Source organism: Oratosquilla oratoria, chromosome 29 (assembly GCF_046742065.1).
Source record: "Oratosquilla oratoria isolate Oo_2021 chromosome 29, ASM4674206v1, whole genome shotgun sequence".
NCBI classification, from domain to species: Eukaryota; Metazoa; Arthropoda; class Malacostraca; order Stomatopoda; family Squillidae; genus Oratosquilla; species Oratosquilla oratoria.
Genome location: NC_134805.1, coordinates 828,237 through 849,968, shown reverse-complemented (window position 1 = coordinate 849,968; position 21,732 = coordinate 828,237). Strand labels below are relative to the sequence as shown.

At 43.1% G+C, this 21,732-nt stretch overlaps 2 protein-coding genes across 3 annotated transcripts in view; one reads left to right on the top strand and one right to left on the bottom strand.

Annotated features, from left to right (window-relative positions):
* The window catches only part of LOC143040581 (INO80 complex subunit B), a 233,386-nt gene extending 220,308 nt beyond the window's left edge, over window positions 1-13,078 (top strand). For both annotated transcript variants that reach the window (XM_076211661.1, XM_076211660.1), the window contains one exon: window positions 12,889-13,078. In XM_076211661.1, coding sequence (XP_076067776.1) covers window positions 12,889-13,021 — 133 coding nt within the window. In that variant the 3' untranslated portion in view covers window positions 13,022-13,078. The remainder of the gene's footprint in view (window positions 1-12,888) is intronic.
* A 4,762-nt stretch (window positions 13,079-17,840) lies between these two features.
* LOC143040556 (uncharacterized) lies at window positions 17,841-18,221 on the bottom strand. Its single transcript, XM_076211638.1, has one exon. The coding sequence runs from the start codon at window positions 18,219-18,221 to the stop codon at window positions 17,841-17,843; it is 381 nt and encodes a 126-aa protein (XP_076067753.1).
* Between the last annotated feature and the right edge of the window lie 3,511 nt (window positions 18,222-21,732).

Here is a 21,732-nt window from a genome sequence, read left to right as displayed (position 1 = left end):
TTTAATAGGTCAAAATGAGAGACAGAAGAGATAAAGCTTGGAAATGCTGGAGAAAAAGAAAATAGAAAATGGCAAATATATATCAATCAAAGGAACGAATATGTGAAAATATAAAGGGGAAGAAAAAAGAAACTATGAAAAAGACATAATAGAAAATGTAAGGATCAACCTAAACTATTCTATAGATATGTAAATGGTAAAAAATGGTAAACTAAAAGATAAACAGGAAATAGTGAAATTATGCCAAGGAATACAGAATAAACAGAAGATACAGAAATGGCTGAAGTCATGAGCAAACACTTGAGAGTCAGCTTTCACAAGAGAAAAAATGTAACATCGGGATGAAGGGAGAGAAGTGAAATCTCCCCCTTCCCCTTGAAGAAAATAATAGTAACACAGAAAGAAATAGTGGATCAAATAATGAACCATGATGTCAGGAAATTGCATGGTCTGGATGGAATAGTACATACATATACCAAGGCGTTTTCCCCCTTACAAGGGAGGTAGCCAAAAAGGAAAAGGCATAAAATCATTCCCACCCATTCCATCCCTGAATACACTCCACACCCCTCCACCCTCCCTCTTATCTTAGCACCTCCTGGATGACGGGTCGTCCCTGCACCTTGTCCACTGCCCTGGGTCAGAAGCAGTGTCGCAAGACACAGCACATCCACAGCAAGGCCGCTTCATTAAATCGGCGACCCTCCCTCTCCGTCCCCCCAAGCATAAAAGGAGAAGACGGGGAGAAATCCCTTCAGGCTGCATCAAATTTTGCTCACACATACTACCTCACCCCCCATCCCCCCGCCCATTCCACCTCATGCATCACATCATCCATATACAACCATTCTCCATTCACCCGTCTTCTGTCCTCTCCCGTCCTTCCTCAACAGACATTCCCCTCTTCCCCAAAGCCCCCTTCACCCCATCCATCCACCTCATCCTAGGACGTCCCATCATGTTCACTCCCTCCACATCTGCCTTCCATACCTCTTTTACTAGTCTTTCTTCACTCATTCTTTCCATGTGTCCAAACCATCCTAATACTCTTTCATCAACCCTATCTCCCAACTCCCTTTCCACCCCTGTTCTTCTCCTCACCTCCTCATTTCTCACTCTATCTAGCCTAGTAACCCCCATCATACTTCTCAGACACCTCATCTCAAACACGTTCAAACTCCTTCTCTCTTCCTCTCTTATGTTCCATGTTTCTGCCCCATACAGTGCTGTTGACACAATCACTCCTTCATACAGTCTCCTCTTAGTATCCATTCCCAAATGTCTATTCCTCATTACACTCTTCAACCCACTAAGGCATTTACTCACTTCTCTCAATCTACATTCTACCACCACCTTTACTCCACCTTTTCCTGCCACATTTGCACCCAAGTATCTAAAACTATCCACTTCCTCCAGTCGCTCTCCCTTAATGCTCACTTCCAGTCTACTGCCACTTTCACCCCTTGTACATCTCATCACCTTACTTTTACCCACATTTATCTTTAGCTCTCTTCTATCACATACTCTCCCAAACTCTGTCACCAACTTCCTCAGTCCCTCCTCCGATCCTGCCACAAGCGCAGTGTCGTCCACAAACAACAGCTGGCTCACCTCCCACTTTTCTCCATTTTCTTTAACCATATCCAATCCCTGACCCACTACCCTTGCATTTACCTCTCGCACCACCCCATCCATGTATAAGTTGAACAGCCAGGGCGACATAACGCATCCTTGACGAAGTCCCACCTTTACCTCGAACCACTCACTCTCTCCATTTCCAATCCTGACACAAGCTCTACTACTCTGATAAAAACTCTTGACAGCTCCTAGAAGCTTTCCTCCCATCCCATATATCTGCATAACCTCCCACAGTGCCTTTCTCTCTAACCTATCGTAAGCCTTTTCCAGATCCATAAAAGCCCAAAAAAACATCCTTCCCCTTTCCTATAGCTTTCTCACATATTTGTCTTACCACAAAGATCTGATCTACACAACCTTTACCCGTCCTAAATCCACACTGTTCCTCACCAATTACTCCCTCTTCTTCTAATCCTCTCAATCAAGATCCTCCCATAAGCCTTCCCAACTACACTTAACAAGCTAATCCCTCTGAAACTACTACATTCACACTTGTCCCCTTTTCCCTTGTAAAGTGGAACTGTACAGGCACTCCTCCAGTCCTCTGGCACTCTACCCTCTCTCCAGCAAACATTAAATAACCTCACCAGCCAGTCCACCATCTTTGTCCTACAGAATGGACATCAATTCACTAGAATCAGTACAGAGAAGAATGACCAGAATGATACATGGACTCAGAAATTTGCCTTACGAAGAGAGGCTTAGGCACCTTAACTTACACTCTCTGGTTATAGGAAAAATGCTTGAATCAGTAATAGTAAATAGACTCAGAGAACACATTGAAAGACATAATTTAATTCATGATTCACAGCATGGTTTCTCCAAGGGTAAGTTATGTGTGACTAATCTTCTATCCTTATACACTAAAGTATATAAAGTGTCAGATAACAATGATAATTATGATATTATTTACCTTGACTTTAGCAAAGCGTTCGATAAGGTGCCACACCTGAGACTACTAAATAAAATGAAAGCCCATGGCATAATGTTAGAATGGATTAGAGCTTGGATTAGTAACAGAAAACAGTGGGTCACCATAAATGGAGTAAAATCTAGGTGGGGCAATGTTTCATTGCTAGGACGGTAACGAATAGAAGTGCAGAGGTAATTATTAAACTCTATCTAGCGATAGGTAGACCCATCCTTGACTAGCGGTACAGTTTTGGTCTCCGTCCTACAGAATGGACATCAATTCACTAGAATCACTACAGAGAAGAATGACCAAAATGATACATGGACTCAGAAATTTGCTTTACAAAGAGAGGCTTAGGCACCTTAACTTACACTCTCTGGAAAGAAGCAGAGTGCAGGGTGATCAAATAGAGGTGTTCAAGTGGATCAAAGGCTTTAACAAGGGTGATGCAAACAAGGTCATCATATCAAAACAACAGGGCAGGATTTGCAGTAATGGTTATAAACTGGACAAATTTAGATTTAAAAAGGAAATAGACAAGAATTGGTTTACTAATAGGATAGTCGACAAATGGAATAAACTTAGTAATCATGCAGTAAGCGCTGAAACTATCAATTGTTTTAAGAAACGATTAGGCAACTTTATGGATGGGGATGACAGGTGGTGATGGATACAGCTCCCTAGTGTAGGCCTTATGGTCTCTTGCAGTCTCCTTTATTCTTATGTTCTAAACCTCAATTTCCATAACTTCCATAATTTCCATAATTTCTTCTGTAACGATTTGAAATTAATTTTCCCAAACATTGTTTGGATTAATCTTCTCAGTGTTTGAATTTAACTTAACTCTTCTTGTAGTCGAGTTTGACTTGAACTTAATTCCCCCTTTGTCGTAAACTACAATCTAGCGCTTTATTATTTAAAGTTACGATAGGTGGTTACGAAAGCTGGCTTCCTGATATTCTGTCGTTTTCAGTTTGTTCAGAATTTGGTCATTTTCTCATTTGAGGACCTTGTGTTCCCTTTGATGGAAAGTATCCGACACTAAGGGGGCGCTAATTATTCCCATATTCTTTTACGAGGTTTATCAAATTGTTCTATAGTACTTGGTGTCCTCTATTCTTTTTAATCTTCGTTTGCCTTGCTTTTTCTGTTCTTTCCGTTTAATTTTGGTTGTCTTTAAATCATCTCTTGGTGAAATTTCTCAAAGATCTGTCTTATGGGTTGGTCTATAAGACAGTTTTCGGTACGACAGTTGCACATATTTGAATTGGGAACGAGTCTTTGTTTGGGTTGTTTCAAAATGGCAAACAATGAAAAGTCATTTTCTGAGTCTGAGGACTTAAAAAAAGTCCAAAAACAAAGAGCCCACAAAAAATTAATTAATTACAAAGGACATAAAGGCTCTGAAGAATTCTCAGCTTGATACTTTATTACTCTCTGTCCTTGATTCCATGTTATCCCAATTTGAAAATTTCCTATCAGAAATACAAAAATTTGACGAAGACATGTACTTGTTACTCCCTGAGGAGAGAAAGGATGAGGATATGGAAAATTCCAGGGCTTACCGCCTGTCTATCCTCATAGAATTGTCTCCTTTCAAAGAACTGAGAGAAGGATTAAGGGTAGTCTAAGGTTCTAAGATTGTTGGTTCTAGCAAATCCACTGGAGTTGATTCAGTAAAACTTCCCCTCCCTCCTATCATTCTTCAACACTTTGAAAGCAATTCTCACAATCCCTTTGCCTACTTTAATTTTAATAAGTGTTTTCAAAATGCCATTGCTGGCATTCTCAATCTGACTAACAGTCAGAAATTAATTTATCTAAAAAGGTACCTCAGAGGGGAGGCTTTTCACTTAGTGGAAAATTTACCAGTAGATGATTCTAATTATGATACTGCATTCCTTCTTCTTTATAATTTATTTTTTGATAAGGAAGAGATCTTAGACAAGGTGTTAGATTCTATTATTAATGCACCTGAGGTCTCTTAAGTTGATGATTTGTTTTTTAATAAGGAAGAGATCTTAGACAAGGTGTTAAATTCTATTATTAATGCACCTGAGGTCTCAAGTTGAAGGACCTAGAAGGTTACATTAGGTTTGTAGATTCTAAACTACGAGACCTTAAAGGGATTGGAGTTGACTTTACTAAGGCTGGAAGCGAGGTCCTCCTTTTGATTAGCAAGTTAATTTTAAATAAAGCACCTAAATTTTTCTTGATTGAACTATCTCGGGTGATTAATTCAAATTGCCTTAATTTGAATCAACTTAAGGAGGTTTATCAATCTGTTTTAGTTAGACTTAAAATGGGATCTGATGACCTTAACCCCTTCCATACGGTGCCGCACACGTAGGCGTCATGGGGAGCGAGTGTATTCGCGAGGCTGCCATATCGGCGTCTTGATTATATTTATTGTAGTCGCCCCTCCATAATGACATTCTTTCTAATTCTTTTGTAATCGCATTTTCTATGGTTATCAAAATTCACGGGTGAAGAGAGAACGATCGATATAAGCGGTGACTATATTTTATGATGCGAGTATTATTACGACACGTCGTACGGCTGGCATTGGCTGCTGCCACCGAGATCTAAGTCCATGACGCCTACGTGTGCGGCACCGTATGGAAGGGGTTAATGTCAAACCCAGACAAAGTGATGCCTTCATAAAAAATTCCATGAAAAAAACCTGTTGATTCTAGCAAGGGAGTTAGTCACTCCTCTAAGGTTAATCCTAATTCCGTTAAGAAGTCTATCTTCAGATGTAGATTTTGCCCCACTTCTGACCATGCAAGCTCAAAGTGCTCTTCCTATATTTCTCTTGAACACAGAAGAGCTAGAGCAGCTCAATTAGGACTGCCCCAGGTTAAAGGCTGCTCTGCCTTATAAATGTTTCATGTGTAACAAAACCAAGCACCATGGAGCCATGTGTCCTATGACTAACAAGTTACTTCCTTCCAAAGGGAAAATGTTTAATTTCCATGGTTTGTCAGATTCAATTGTTCCAGTTAGTAGAGGCAAGAGAACTGCCCAATGTCTTTTCCTATTAGACACCAGAGCCCAGTTTTCCATTATTAATAAAGAGTTGGTGGAAGACAGAGTAGGACCTTGTTTAAGGGGATCATCCATTAGAAAATCGAGTTTTTTTAGTTTGGGGTGAAAGTGGCTGAGATTTTTTCCTAGTAATTGTCTTGTCTCAGAGAAGATACCACCGAGTTTTCAAGTCATTTATGCTTATACTTTTTTATTGTATTTTTTTTTTTTTTTTTTTTTTTCCCCGAGGGGTAATTTTTCAAAATTATGAAATTGATTCAGAGGATAGACCTTTGACTGGATATTGATTATTTTTTGTCTTTATAATGAGCTAAGATAGATAAAGAAACGGAGGCAGAATTATGATGTTCTGATAAGTCTGTTTTGAGAAAAAAAAAATCCAAAGTTGATGGGAACAAAAAAAAAATGTATATATGAAAAAATCCTACTAGTCCTTGACAGAAGGACATAAATCTGCCTCCAAATGTTCTCCCAATTATGCTGAAACCAAAAAGGATTTGCAGTTAAAAATCAGTGAAGGCATTTTGGATATGAATCGAGTTAAATGTGCAAAAATCAAGTTTTTCAGGAATGAGCGTCATAGTTTTTTTGTTCATAGTTACTGGTCCCCTTTCATCATTTAGGATGTTATGGTGTTGAAAGGGTATCATAGGCACAACCCTACTCTTTGTTGCCAGCTTTTGATTAATTACAGGTTTATATGATGAATCCAGTTAGTATCCACAGTATTGCACTTTTCCTTTTCATGGCGTGATGCATCTTTGGTGACAGATGATCTTTATCTGCCATCCTAAGCTGTTTTATGGCATCACTGGTTGTTGTCCCTCTTGCTGATGGCATATATGCAAGTTCATAACCAAAGATGTGGTTCAGAACTGCAACTTGAGCACAGAATTGAACTCTAGCTGCTGATGCAAACTTCCTCTTTGAACTCAAAGCCCAGATCTTTGCATGGAAGCTTTCATTTTGGTTTTGTGTCCTTCCCTTGAGGCATTTCTCTAAAAGCTCTGTAGAGGTGAGGTCTTGATATATTGCCAGGATGGATTTCCGCTTCTCAGTGGGAATCATCGCCAGGAACTGCTTCTTGACTCTGTGAGACTCGGGTTCCTCTTGCCTGGCTAGTGCTCTCTGGAAAAAACACCATGAGTCTTCTCCCTTAGGACAGTAAGAATGCAATGGCTTCTCATCTGTGCTGACAGAATGCAGGTAGGAGGCCATGATAGCTTTACGCATTGTCTGAACGTCAGTATTCGCACAATCACTTATTGCCTTCCCATAATACTGTGTCAACTGTCACAGCATCTGTCAACATATTAGTTCGTATGCTATTATTTATCATACAAAAGCATAAATATTGTGCAAAATACACAGCTTCTTTTGTTAGCAAATATATGTAACAACAGAAAACGTAATATGCAGTACACAGCGCACACGACCCAGCCACAGTAGGGTGGGGGGTACTGTATTATATTTTTTTTAGATAGTAAAAATCAAGATACAGCTTCCATACTCAGCCACGAGATAGCTTATGAGCAACACTTTTAGAGGAAATATTTTCAATTTTTTGTGATTTTCTGATGGACAGTCCCCTTAAGTCCTCCTATGGACAAGTTGGTTTCTTCATTTGGTTAACCTCTAATGAATAAAAGAGGTTTTAATTACACTGCGAACCTAAAACTCCGCTCTAGGATGAATCTGTTTAGTTTGTTTTTCGCAGTAGAAGGATTCAACTTGTCCATACTAATTTCTTCCTTATCCTCTGTACTCCAAAGTATGAATAATCATGAATTTTTTGTTTCCCCTAGTTTTCACAAGGTGAAGGGAGATCAACTGAAGGTTCTGGGGATCATTAGAAGTGACATTCTACAAAACTTTCAGCAGTTTTCTATTGAGAAAGCCCCCTTATATGGTAGCCCGTCTTTGCAAGGTTATTAAACTTGCTGATGGTTTCATTCCTTACAGGACTGGGGTTCAATATATCCCTCCTAGTGAGAAACCTTTCTATGTTAGAAGGATGATAATGGGGGTTTCTGAAATGTCCTCTACTGAAGTACAAAGGTCTGATGGCTTCAAATTTAAAGGAAATCCTTTGAGGATAAATCCCAAATCAGACCTTGGAGTAGATTTGTTAAATTGTATTGAGAAATACAATGGGGATTCTCTTATTTTCTACAATTCTTCTTTGAAAGCCAACGGAATTTCTCTAAAGAAACCTGAGAAGGGAACTTCCTGTACTCAGTCTAAAAGGACCGTTAAATACTTTCTTCCCAAAAGGTTAGGCAAGGAAAAGTTACTTGTCAATTTCTGCTTAGAACCAGTAAGTTTACAATTTGATCCTTTGCAGGAAATTTTTGTTAACTCTAATGTAGGGTACAGTCTTGATGATTTTTATTCTTTAGAATCCATTGGCATTAAAGAACAAACCCCTGACATTGATGCTTTGGAAGCTGATAAATTTAAACAGTCCATTTCCTTCAAGCATGGTCACTATTATGTAAAGATCACATGGAAAAGGGATTTGGTGGACCTTGTTCCCTCAAATCTAAAGATAGCTTTGGCAGTGGCACAAAGGGTCTATGATAAGCTTGAGCAAAAGGGCCTTAGGGAGGAATATGAGGCTGTGTTTGATCAGCAAGAGCCCTTGGGCATTATTGAACCAGTTACTAAAAGAGCCCCTGGCCAAATTTTTATACCCCATAGACATGCCCTCAAGAATGATGATCTTGCCACCTGTAAAATAAGACCTGTTTTCAACTACTCTCTCAAAATAGGAAAGGCCCCTTCTTTAAATGAGGCTGCATTCCCAGGAGTTGAGTTGTTGAACAACCTCCTCTCTCTCTTGTTGTACTTTAGAACCAACAATTTTGTCATTTTAGCAGATATTATGAAAGCCTTCTTGCAGATCCGTTTGAAGGATGAGGGTGATCAGAATAGGTCCTGTTTCTTTAGGAGGATTAACAACCAATATATTCCTTATAGGTATAATACTATTATTTTTTGTTTCATCTGCTCTCCCTTTATACTGAACTTCATCATCCAACATCACCTTTCCATGCAGGCTGACTCTCAGACTGCCTCCTTAATTAAGGATAAATTCTATGTAGACAATCTTTTCTACACTTCCAATGAATTTCGTTCCCTCCCTGCTATGGTCGAGAGGATTAATAAGATCATGCTTAATGGAGGTTTACCTGTCAGGGAGTGGACATGCAACTATATTTCTATTCTTTCAAGACTTGAACAAGAAGTCGTTTGCAATAAGGAAGAGATAAAGGTGTTGGGATATATAATAGGAGTTATGATACCTTGAGAATCAAGGATGTTTCCCTTAACAAAAGGTGTCTCAACCAAAAGACAGGTTTTGTATTCTTTGGCTTCTATATTTGATTCATTAGTTGTTTTTTTTCTCCTGTGTTATTACTAGGAAAAATTCTTGTTAGAGAGATGTGCCAAAAAATGGTAGGTTGGGATTTGAAATTGTATAGCAAGTTGCTTACAAAATGGAAGATTTTATGTGAAAACTTTAGGGAGGTTAATGACTTATCCTTTAAAAGGAAAGCCTTCTGTTTTGAATCTCTCCCTAAGTTGTTTGTTTTTGCTAATGCTTCTAAGGAAGCCTATGGATGTGCCATCTATGTAGGGCAAGAAAGAAGAGAGATAAAGGAGTCTAATGGCCCGCTTCTATTTGCCAAGGTCAAGGTGGCTCCTATTAAACTAAGAACATTGCCTTCTCTGGAGCTTATGCAGTTTTACTATCTTTAACCCCTTCCATACGGTGATGCCTACATAGGTGTCATGAGGAGCAAGTGGGTACACAAGGATGCCGATGTCGGCGTCTTGATTATATTTATTGTAGTTGTACCTGCGTGACTCCCATACTCTGTAAACTGGCTTCATCATATTTTCTATGGTTATCAAAATTCATGGGTGAAAGAGAGAACGAGCAATACAGCGGTGACTTTATTTTTCATAATGCTAGTATTATGACGCAACATCGCACGTCTGGCAGCTAATGCTGCCCGCGAGATCTTGGCCCGGAGTGAAGGGGTTAAAATGCCTCAAAACTATTTTTGAGGAAGTCTCTTCCCCTCTGGTCAATTCTGTTGTACTCCTTGTTGATAGTCAAGTTGCTCTTTCTTGGATTCTAACCAACAAAGCTCATAAGAAGAACATATTTGTTAATAATAGATTGAAGGAAATTTCCAATCTTTTGGAAAATTTCAAAGCCAAGTATGCTCCTATATCCTTTACCTATGTTCCTTCTGAACATGATATGGCTGATTTTGTAACCAAACCTTGCAGTGCTAAGATGTTCAAGGAAAAATTCAATTGGTGGGTTTATGGATAGGAATGGTTGTTGTTGCCACCTCATGCTTGGCCAAAGGGTCACTTGGGATGTACTCCCTCTAGCATCAAGGGAAACATTGTCAATGCAGCTGTTGTGCAAGTTGACACTCTAGTTGATGTCTTAAAGTTTTCTTCTTACAGCTTACTTTTACCTCACACTTCCTTGATCTTTAAGGCTGTCTTTTTGTTTAAGAAGTCTCATGCTGACCCAGTTAAGGCCGCTTTGAATTATTTGATGGGTATAATGCAAAGGGATACCTTCCCTGCTGAATTGGCTTATTTAGAGAACCCCTATATGAATGACATACCTCCTTTGGTAAGACAAATGAACTTGTTCTTGGACAAGAATGGTTTGATAAGGTCCAAGGGCAGAATTGACAAGAACATTGACCTCAAATGTGAAGTTGTGAACCCCCCTTTTTTTTTTTTTTTTTTTTTTTTTTTTTTTTTTCCTTCCATATCCCATTACTTGACTAGACTCTTGATATTCTTTGCTCATTGCCAAGTAATGCACATGAGACTGCAAGCTCCTCTTAATTTCCTTCACATGCATGGATTCTGGATCTTTAAGGCCAGACGAGCTGTTTTAAACATTTTGAAGGATTGTATAGTTTGTAAGAAATATAATTCCCATGCTGACTATCCTTCTCCTTCCTCTTTACCTGCCTCTAGAGTAAATTTAAGTGTACCCTTTGCCCATACTGGTGTGGATTACACAGAGTATTTATGGGTTAGAGACAGGAATGGAGATAAGGTCAAGGTTTACATTTTGATATTTACTTGTTTTAATACAAGAGCTGTCCATTTGGAGGTTGTGGATTCTATGTCCACTGCTGCATTTATTTTGGCTTTCGTTAGATTTACTAACAGATATGGAATTCCTTCAGTAGTTTATTCAGATAATGCCAAATCCTTTATACAAGCAGGAAGTATTATTGAACACCTATCATCTGAATTTGAAGAGAAGTTTAAAACTTCCCCTGTTCAGCACATAACCATCCCTGTTTATGCTGCCTGGTATGGTGCCACTTTGGAAAGGTTGATTCAGATGGTGAAACAATGTCTCTATAAGGTTTTGGGTATGTCTGTTCCTTCCCTGGCAGAAATTGCCACCCTTTTGTCCAATGTTCAAAATTTTTTGAACAAAAGACCTCTTATCGTTCCTGTGAAAATGAAGTAGATGTTATTACCCCTAATCATTTCCATGTTGTTTGGCGACTTGGAACAAGTCCCTGAATGGGAATTAGGAGAAGACTATCCTTCTCTTCTTAACTTAGTCATAGACTCTAGGGATTTTTTTATGAAGAGTTTAAGAAACGATGGCTGACAGAGTACTTGGTCAGCTTAAGGGAAAGAGATAGAGCTACATACCACAGTTTTAGAAGCTGGGAAAGGGGTGACATTGCCTTCTTGAAACTGCCCTTTAAGAACAGACCCTTCTGGTCCTTGGTTCATGTTGTTGACACTTATCCTGACCAAGATCAAGTAATTCGTACAGTCTCTGTCATTAACCCTGATGGAAACTCTGTTACGGTCAATGTTAGACTTTTAATCCCACTTGAGCTCCATGCTGAGTTACATTCCTTTCATGAGGATGAATCCCCTGAGGATGCTACTTTGCAGGCTAGCGAGTTGGAGCCCTTTGAAGAGGCCTCTAACTTGGAGGAGGTTATTTCTTTGAAAGATAACTTTGTCGATTTGGAACCTACCTCTTTGAGACCTTTTTGTAAGACTGCGCTAGCCTCAAGAGACCAAGTAAGGTCTCTAGCTACTAAGGGGTTGTTGTAAATTTTCTTTGAAAGTGTTGTATTCATTAAACACTTTCTTTTTGTTATCGGGGAGGTTGTGGTAAGTCTTATTGGGAATCTTAGTGCTTACCCTCATTCAGGAAACTTTCCCTCTAGGTGTAATTTTCTTTTGATTCAGGAGCCTTTCCTGAAACTTTAAACCACACCTATCATAACTTTAAATAAGATACAATTAAACTCCCCTTCTCTCTATTTGTTAAATCTATGTAATAAAATTTGGTTTGATAAATCAGTGATTAACTTTGAGAAATTACTTAAAGTGAATATTAACCTATGGCCTTTTGAGCTCTTTTCAAACTCATAAGAGTCCATCCGAATACGGTCCGCACTATTGTCGATAGACAACCCAGAGCTCTGGTTACAGATGGACCTCTTATTTAAAAACCTCAAGGCAAGGGACCTTTCATCTTTGGATTCTCAAGGCCTTCAAGATCTTCTTAATTCTATCTTAGCATCATTAGAGAAACCAATCCGGTAGAAAATTGTGACTGGCAAGTTATCTAACTCCCTATAATTATTAAACCTCAATTTCCATACAACCACTGTATACAGTTACCATGTCTTGTGGGGGGGTGTATGGAAGCCATGCAGCTCATTTGAGCCAGTTTGTAAGGAAGGAGCTGCTGTAACAACTATTGTAGCATTAGATTAATACCATTGACACTCAAGCTAGTTAAATGCTGCAGCATTAAATTAATACCATTAATGCTGTACAGGGTAAGCTTCTCTCTGCTTCTTTCGAAGTCCAAGTCTTCCCCCTTACAGTGTTTTGAGCAGCAATGTTTAGAAATACTTGTGATCAAATATTTATGGTACAAAAAAATTGCTATCTCAACAGTGAGACACTGGGAATTTCGTCCAGGTTTTCCTGTCTCACAAGTGAGACACAGTTTAAGGTGTTAAAGAACTTTTGGAGCCATAAAGAAAAAGAATAATATGATTATATTTAGTGTAAGGGAATATTGACACAGAACATAATATCATTTAATTTAGGTCCTCTTCAGTTCAGGGTCTGGCACTCAGCCGAATAACATTGTATGGCATTTGTTGTCATGGCTATAAAGTATACACCATGTAGGAGAAACTTAACATGGTTCTAGATATGAATAACCTTGATGTTTTTTAACTTTGCAGGCCTCCATCAGAAGTGAAATTGTGCAAGAACAGTGGGTGCAGCAATCATAAGAAATATTCATGTTCCAAAACAGGTGTTCCTCTGTGTAGTCTGAAATGTTATAATGAAAATCTAGCAAAACATTTTCATTAATCTTAGTATGTTACGGTGAAAAAATTATTAGTTTTTACATATATCTTATTTGCCAATTATCTAGTTTTATTTTATTCTAACCTGATACCACCCCGTTAATGTGTAATAGGCATGTTCTGACTAATGTCAAGCTGTTCTACTTAGTCACCTTCACCCAGAGGTGTGGTCCTAAGAGACCAGTACCTAGTCTCTAGAGTAGGCTAAAATTGTCTCTCTCAGACCTACTATGAAGTCCCTACTTTCCACAATTTTTTTTTTTTTTTTTTTTTCACATAAAGAAGATACTACAATGTCTGCCCTGTCACATGTAGTAAGTGACATAGAAATGAATCCAGGCCCCTACGTGTTCCACATCCCACACTTTTCTCAATACAATACAGTACATGCATAGCATGGATCAAACTTAAATGCACCACACTTTCAAGTGACTCTGATGGGAAATATCTACAAACTGGATACACAGGGAGCAAAAAAGTTCAGTCATTGTTTAGATATAAAACTGGTAGTTCCAGCTTTGGGAATAAGTCTGTGAGGGAAAAAAAAAAGTATTTTTGTGTCATTTAGGATAAACAAAAGTGACATCAAAGTTACAGATATTACCAAGTGTTGTTTTTACATTACAAATGGCTATTCTTGAAGGATTACCACCTATAAAAGTCTAATCTCAGAAATATTGACCAGGATGAAACTAAGGCCCAAAACAAGTGAAAGGGATAGCCTCCAAGGAATTTAAAAGTGGAGGTAAGTCATATTGCAACTGAGTTGAAAATGTTGAGGAATTTGCTAACTCCCATTAATTTACTAAGGCCAAAATAAGTGGAGGGATAGCCTCCAAGGAATTTAAAAGTGAAGGTAAGTCAATTTCCAACTGAGTTGAAAGTGTTTAGGAATTTACTAATTCCCGTGAATTAAAATATTATGACCTAGAGCAAAAGCTTGAAAAAGAAAAAGCCTCAAACCTGTATCAGAACGCAGAAGGTGATAAATTTAAAATAGAAAATGATGCTATCACAGATGACAAGACACTCATTACCATAAAACCAACTGAGGTTAGAATAAAATCAAATTAGTACAGTAAGTCCTTGTTATACGGTACATATGCGTTCCTGAAAACCTTACTGCAAATTGAAATTTCCGTACACTGAACCCATTATAACATGTAATAATAGGATATGGCAGACATACCTTCTCCCTGCTCTTTCCTCTTCAAAATATCTAGCGGATACTGTATCTGTGAATTTTTCTTACTGTAAATAGAATTGATGGTAGTAATTACCAAATACCATAACTGTGAATTTACCAGATAAAGAATTACCGTATAAGGAGGACTCACTGTATCCATAACTTCTTGGATGTTCAGGAAGGCTGGGGTTATCTGGTCATGGAAGGAAGTAGTAAACCTTAAAAGTGATCATAGAGTAGCAGAAAAAATGTTAGGCTAAAGTTATATAGATTTATGAATGAATAAAAAAAAATCTGTCAGAGATATAGTCAATAAGACAAGATTATTTACAATGGTTGGCTAGTAAGAAAAACACATTGCTTCTTGGAAGTTATGCCAGGAACATGAGATGCAAAAGGCCTACATGATTATGGGGAGCAGCTTGGATGCTACAGATCAGAGAAATGGCTTACATCAAATGGAAATAGATTGTATGTCTCATTTGGATGAGAAAAGGTGCAACTGAGGATGAATGTGCTCAGACACAAGAATTTGCAAAAGAAACCAAGACAAGTAAATGAGGACTGAATATTTTTTTTTTTTTTCTGGAGAGCTTAATTAGAGCACAAAGAAATTATATAAAAATATATATATAAAAAAAAAAAAAAACAGGACAATATAGTACAGGAAATGCTACAAGAAAGCTAAAAGTAGCCTATGCTAATGAAAATGCTTTACTATCGGCCTGGCTGGAGAATTGTGATAACTTAGTTGTAAATAAGTCGTCCCCCCCCCAAAAAAAAAAAGTCTACAGTTGCGGATTGATAGATACACAACCTGGAGAAGAGCAAGAAAAGACTAAATGTGTTGTTGATTGATGGCTGTGAGAAATGACATAATAGTGGAAGAAGGAAATCTGTGTGAAGACAAAGCTGAAACAATCCACCTAAAAACTAGAACTACATGGCTGAATAGAAAAGACATGGTAGGATGTGTCCCTTCAAAGATGAAGGTTGGAATTAAATCTAATATTAAGAAATAATTAACTTTGTTTTCTGTAAGAAACTATTGAACATAGTTAAAAATACAGTCCTTGTAGGAGACTTTAATTGCAGTAAGGTCAACTGGGACCAGTAGGAAACAAATGACAAGGCAGATTCCTGGGGAAATGACCTATCAAATATAGCAATAAAGAACACACTCTCCCAATTGGTAAAGAAAGTGACTTCGGCAAGAGGGACCGACAATCCCATGAAGTTAGGACCTGCTATTTACCGAAGACCCAGATATCATTGTCTCTTTGAAATACCTTTGCCCCATAGGAAAAAGTGACCATATTAACAATTGTAATTTCAGTCAGCAGATGGGGAAATAGAGCCAAGGAATCAGTTGCATTGTCAAGGTAGACTCAACTAATATGAAGAAATGATAAATCATTCTTTACATTCACAAGGAAGTGAGAAAACTTTTGCTGAAGATTAGTAGAGGGAAGAAGTGGAAATAAGACTCATTTTGTGAGAGGTGAGATAGCTGATGAAAAGGGGATAACTTGAGGTAAATGGAGAAAGAAAAAATAGAACAATGTAAGTTTACAAATGAGCTAGAAATGAATATACAAGGGTCTGCAGGGAGATAAATGCAAGGATGAACTAAGACTGTTTTACAGGTTCATCCATGGGAAATTGAAATGCAGGGAAGTGTTTGCAAGGATTGTTGCTGGGGCATCAGTGAAATAGGTTGTACAATTCGTGGGTTTATTAATCGGTAGATTATGCATACAGAGAAAGGCACGACATGTAACTAAGGAGTCTACAAAGTAACTGGCCCGTGGGCGAAGGTGCTAAATGCTGTAAGCACACAGAAAAGAGGGGAGTCTTTGTTGGATGTATGGAAAGTCTTTTGTCCGGGGGGCGTCGCTGTTGGTCAGAGCACTCCGTTACGCCATTGCACACTATTGTATGCTGTACTAGGCTCCTATGCCAATTACACTATACCACACCTTCCAACCCCCCAAACTCCCCACCGCGCTTGCAGGGGTGATGCGGGGAGCCCGGGCATCCGTGAGCCGAGGCGAGCGGCGGAGGGCGGACAGGTCCGCGCGCGAAGGCCGCGGATTCACTGGTAAGGGACGTGGCACAGCGGTGGCGGCGTCGCCGGGGGGCGGGGCCACCGGACGGAGGTGTCGCCGATTGCGCCACCAGATTCCCCCGCTCGAGAGATGAATTTCGTAGTCCCAGGACCTGCCGCGGCCCATGACCACTCCGACCTTGTCCCACCAGTGGGACGTCCGGTCCTGAATTCGCACGCGCTGGCCGACGCCCAGGGCGGGGAGAGGCCGGGCGTTCTCGTCGTACCACCGGAGCGTCTGGGTGGCCCGAACTGCGGCCCTGCGATCACATTTTTCTGAGCGAGCGTGCCATTCAAGTGAAAAGGATTCCGGGTGGGCCGGGACGCATGTGCGGAGGGGCGTCCGTACAGGACCTGGGCAGGTGAGCGGCCGGCCTAAGACAAGGTGTTCCGTAATTCAAGGAGACCGCGGTCGAACTCCTCGCAGTTGATGTTGCCGGTGGGCACGGTCTTAAGGATGAGGTGCTTAGCTGCCTTGACCGTGGCTTCGGCGTGCCCATTGGACTGGGGGTACTCCGGGGAGGTGACCAAATGGTGGACGCCCCAGCGTTCCGTGAAGCGGTTGAACTCAGTCCTGGTAAATGGGGGGCCACCATCGGTGCGAAGGCGGAGGGGGACGCCGACCTCCCAGAAGTAGCAGCAGAACTTCCGGATGACCCTGGTAGCCGTCGTGTCCTGGCCGCAGCAGGTGTTCTCGCTGCTGGCTGGGGCGCAGCACCTGGCAAGGCTCTCAGGCGTCCACCGTGCTCTTGATGTCGGAGTCAATGCCGGGCCAGAAGACGGTTTATTGGACCCGGCGCTTGGTTGCTTCCACGCCGCGTTGGCTGCCGTGGAGGCGGGCCAGCGTACGCTTCAGTAGAGCGGCGGGAACCACGATACGCCGGGCGTAGAGCGCTAGATCCATGTCGGCAGAGAGGGCGTCCCGGAGCCTCCAGTGCGGGAGGACGGAGCTGGGTAGGGCGAGGCGGTTGGACGGGAACTTGGAGGACACGCAGGTAAGCAGGTGACCGTAGACGGGGTCCACCCGTAATGCGGCCCGGAGTTTCTGGAACGCTCTGTCGGCGTCGGGCGACGGGCCGTTCCCGCAAGCGCCGGCGTTGCCAGCGACAACGCTCCTGACGTGCGCGGCGTCCTTGTCGCAGTCGGTCTCGTCCTCCGGCCTAGGGTGGGAGACCTGGGCTCGCGAGAGGGCGTCGGGTATGCAAAGCTGCTTCCCGTGAAGACGCAGGGCGAGAGCCTCTCTTTGAGCCGCTGTAGGCGGGAGTTCTCGATGGCGTCCAAGGTGTATGAGTTGAGGATGGGGATGAGCGGATGATGGTCCGTCAGCAACGTGAAGTGGGGCAATCCAAACAGGTACAGTTTGCATTTGGGCGCGGCCCACGTGTTAGCAAGCATCTCCAGTTCAGTCGTGGAGTATCGGATTTCGGCGTCCGTCAGGAACCGTGAGCCACACTGGACGAGACGCAGGTACCCCTGGCCGTGGTCCTGGAGGAGAGCGTACCCAATGCCGTAAAGGGGCAACGCCTTCGTCTACAGCACCACCGGCAGGGCGGTGTCGAAGGGCGCCAGCACGGGTGGTGACGACAGAGCTCGCTTGACGTCGGCGAAAGCCTTGTCGTGATCCGGGGTCCAAGTGAAGGAGCGCTTGGGACTCAACAGAGGCCGTAGGGGTTGAGCCGTTGCCGTTATGGCCGGAGTGAAGTCCGCTAATTGGTTCACCAAGCCTATGAAGGAGCGTAGGTAGGTCAGGTTGGTGGGCGTGGGGAAGTCCCGTATGGCCCTGACCTTGTCCTCGTCTGCGGATATGCCGTCGGCTGAGAGGCGGTAACCACAGAAGCTGACGCTGGAGCCGGCGACTGTGAATTTCTCCTTGTTAAGGGTAATGCCGTGGTCGTGGCATCTGGTAAGCATGTGGTGGATCCTCCGGAAGTGGGAGGGGAGGTCGTCGTCGAACAGAAGGATATCATCACCTTAACACGGCCACGCCTTGCAGAGCCGCGTCCCCCCGGAGGCAGTTGGCATCGCTGGTGGCTGCGAAGCCCATCGGTCCCCGCGGTGCTTGTACTGCCCGGACGGGGTGATGAACGTGGTTAGATGCTAGTTCTCTTCTGCGAGGTCTATCTGCCAGTAACCGTGGAGGGCGTCAGCCGTCGTGAGGAACCTCGCGGCGGGGGTGACGCTGCGGACCGCCGCAAACGGCGTGGGCGAAGGATGAGTGGGGCGCGTTACCTGAGAGTTGAGTTTTGTCAGGACGACCGTGATGCGTACACCCTTATTCTTGGCCACGAGGACCATCGGGTGGCACCATTCTGAAGGTTCCTCGCCGACAGGTGTGATGATACCGTGCTCCACCATTGAATCAAGTTCTTCCCTCACTTGATCCCGGATTGCAAACAGTATCGGCCTGGGCGTGTGGATGGCGAAGGGCACCGCGTCGGCGCTCAGGTGGATTCTCATGGGGGGATCCACCATCTTCTCTAGGGGGATGGTGCGAAGGTCATCTTTGGAGACCAGCACGTCGCTGTGCCCAGGTGCCGGGTGCCTATCACTGTGACGTCCGCGCCTGTGTCCGACAGCATAAGCAAGCTCGAGGACACGTTCCCGAAGCGGATGTGGATGTTGACAGGTGTCGGGGAGCGGCCGGAACCGTCGAACACCTGGTGGCAGGCGCCGGCCTTCCCAGGGGGAGGTGTGGGGCCACTGGGACTTGGCGGATCGCGGTGATTCTCGTCCCGATCCCTGGACGACTTGCAATATTTCTCCCAGTGACCCTTCTTGTGGCAGGCTTGGCATCAGGCGTTCCTGGCAGGACACTGGCGTGTACGAGGGCGGTGTCCCTTGGTCCCGCAATTGTGGCAGGTGTCGCCGGGTCGCAAGGAGGGCGCGGGAGGTGGCTGAGGTGGGGGTGCGCGCGCCTGGTGTTGAGCACTCTTTTATGCCGAAACGGCGCACACCTGCGGGTTGCCCTGGCGGGCCGAGACTGTCCCCATCGCCGACTCGTGCGAGCGGCAATTGGTTACTACCTCCTGCAGTGACGCGGTCGCGGGGAGGGAGCTGATGCGCTGTACGAGTTCCTCGTCCCTGACGCCCATGAGTATGACTGTTTTCATCTGGGCCTCCGCGCAAGCGACGGCGCCCAAGGCGCACAGGTCTACCTGCCGGCCTTTGTCCTTGGCGCGGCCGTAGAAGTCGTCGGACTCACCTTGCGCTTGCCTGCATCGGAACAGGTCACGGTGGCGGAGAGCCTCGACTTGCGCGTTCCGGAGGTGGGATTGCAGCCGGTCGAGCACTTCGTCGGCCGAGAGTGGGGTATCGTGGGGGATGTCCAACGAGTTCCGCAAAACCGCCTGTACGCCGAGAGACAAGAATGATCTGAGTTGTATAAACTGTATGTCGTGCAGCATCCTATTGACGCCAGCCATAGCGGCGTAGTCGGCCCAGCCGCGGCGCCACGACTGGAAGTGGACGTTGGCCTGCAACGATGGCGGACGTGGGACCGTCAGCTTGCCCGTCGGCAGGGGGGCGGGTGGCGCTCCGGCGACAGGAGGGGCCGGGACGGGCAAAGTCGGCCGAGGGCTCGATGGAGGGGACGTTGTGCGAGTGGCAAGGGCTAGGAGTTGTTGAAGGGTCTCCGCCATTGCGTCCATTTTCTCTCTGTACGTCTTGTACACCGCTAGGCGTTGCTCGACGTTTCTGCCGCCATCCTGTGGAAGTGTCACGTTCGGTGTGAGCGTGGGTGGGGCGTGTAATTTGACGTCGCTGTCTAGCGACAGAGGTGAATTATTCCGTTGTGCCATGGACTGGGCTTGGGGGTGCGGTCTACGTGAGTCAGCTGGGGTGTTGCGTGACGTAAGTGCGTTCCCTACGTGGGTCGCGGTCGCGTCGGGGGCGCTCTATCAAAGCACTGTATCCAAGGAGTTGGAATGAAGGGCCTCTTTGTTCGGTCCTCTAGGGGCCTGCCAAAGCGCGTCGCACAGTAGGGCTCCACTGAACTGCGCTGCACGGTACTGCACGGTTTAACGTGCACACTATTGCAGGATTCCTTTAACACCTCGTTCACGTAAGCACCACCGGATAGTATATTGTCACGTTACTGTCACTTATTACCGAACCGTGCTTGTGTTTCACTGTTGCACGTTGCAGGAGTCCTTGCAATTGCAAGCAATTGCAATCATCCTACTCACTACGCCATGTTTATAATCATTGTTGCTGGGGCAGCAGTGAAACAGGTTGTGCGATTCGTGGGATTAATCGGTAGATTGTGCGTACAGAGAAGGCACGACAAGTACCTAAGGAGTCTACAGAGTAACTGTCCCGTGGGCGAAGGTGCTAAATGCTGTAAGCACACAGAAAAGAAAGGGTTTTTGTCCGGGGGCGTCATTGTTGGTCAAAGCACGCCGTTACGCCATTGCACACTATTGAATGCTGTGCTAGGCTCCTTTGCCAATTACACTATACCACAGGAAGTAATCAGTAATCTAATTTTGAATGGTGAGATTTTAAAAAGACTTCAGCTCAGGCTGAAATACTGAATGAAAGTTTTCAATCTATCCTCAGGGGACAACAGATTTCTAGAGGATAGAGAGATGAACAAAAACTTGGGTTTAGAAAATATAGATGTAGAAGTGAGGGAAGTGCTCAGTCTTTTGGGAACAATGGATGTGAGAAAAGCTTCAGAACCTAACGGTATCTCAGACTGGATAATTAGAGAAAGTAGAGAACAACTGACAAACAGGATTCATTTTTTGTGTTCATTAAAAAAAGGAATAGTCCCACATGATTGAAAAATGGCTATTGTGGTTCCAGTTGACAAAGGCAGAAATAGACACCACTTATTACCGCCCAATTTCTCTGACCACCACAATAGTGAAATTTTGCAGAAGGGTTGTGAAAGAGCAATGGATTATATATCTTGAAAAGATGAACATTTATGACAATTTAACTTTAGATCTGGAAGGTCTTTTACTAAGGAGTGATTGATGTGCTGCAGTAGAGGGAGGAGTGGGTGGACTGCATTTACTTTGATCTTGAAAAATCTTTGGATAAAGTACCTCATGACAGTAATACATGAAAGCAAGTTTTCCAACAAGACAAACACTAAACAGTCACTCTCAAGCATTACAGCAAAAATAATCATAATATAAACACATTAAGAAATAAATGTACATAACAAACATATACTATATTATCCCCACACCTACATCACAATTTATAGAAAAAATGTCACCAAATCATCATATACAAACATATCCAAAGCAAATCTAGAACCCACAACTCTAGGAAACATGAAGATAGTAAAAAAAAATGTAAAAGATAAAATGAGTTGCAAGATTTTCACCAACAGATTTTCTTCAACAAATATAGAAAATCCAACATATACCAGAAAGCTTCTTTCCCCTTATAAGGGAAGTAACCAGCTCAT

Excerpts from the sequence above, each read along its gene's own strand:
- LOC143040556 (XM_076211638.1), bottom strand. The coding sequence starts at position 18,221 with ATGCTTACCAGATGCCACGACCACGGCATTACCCTTAACAAGGAGAAA.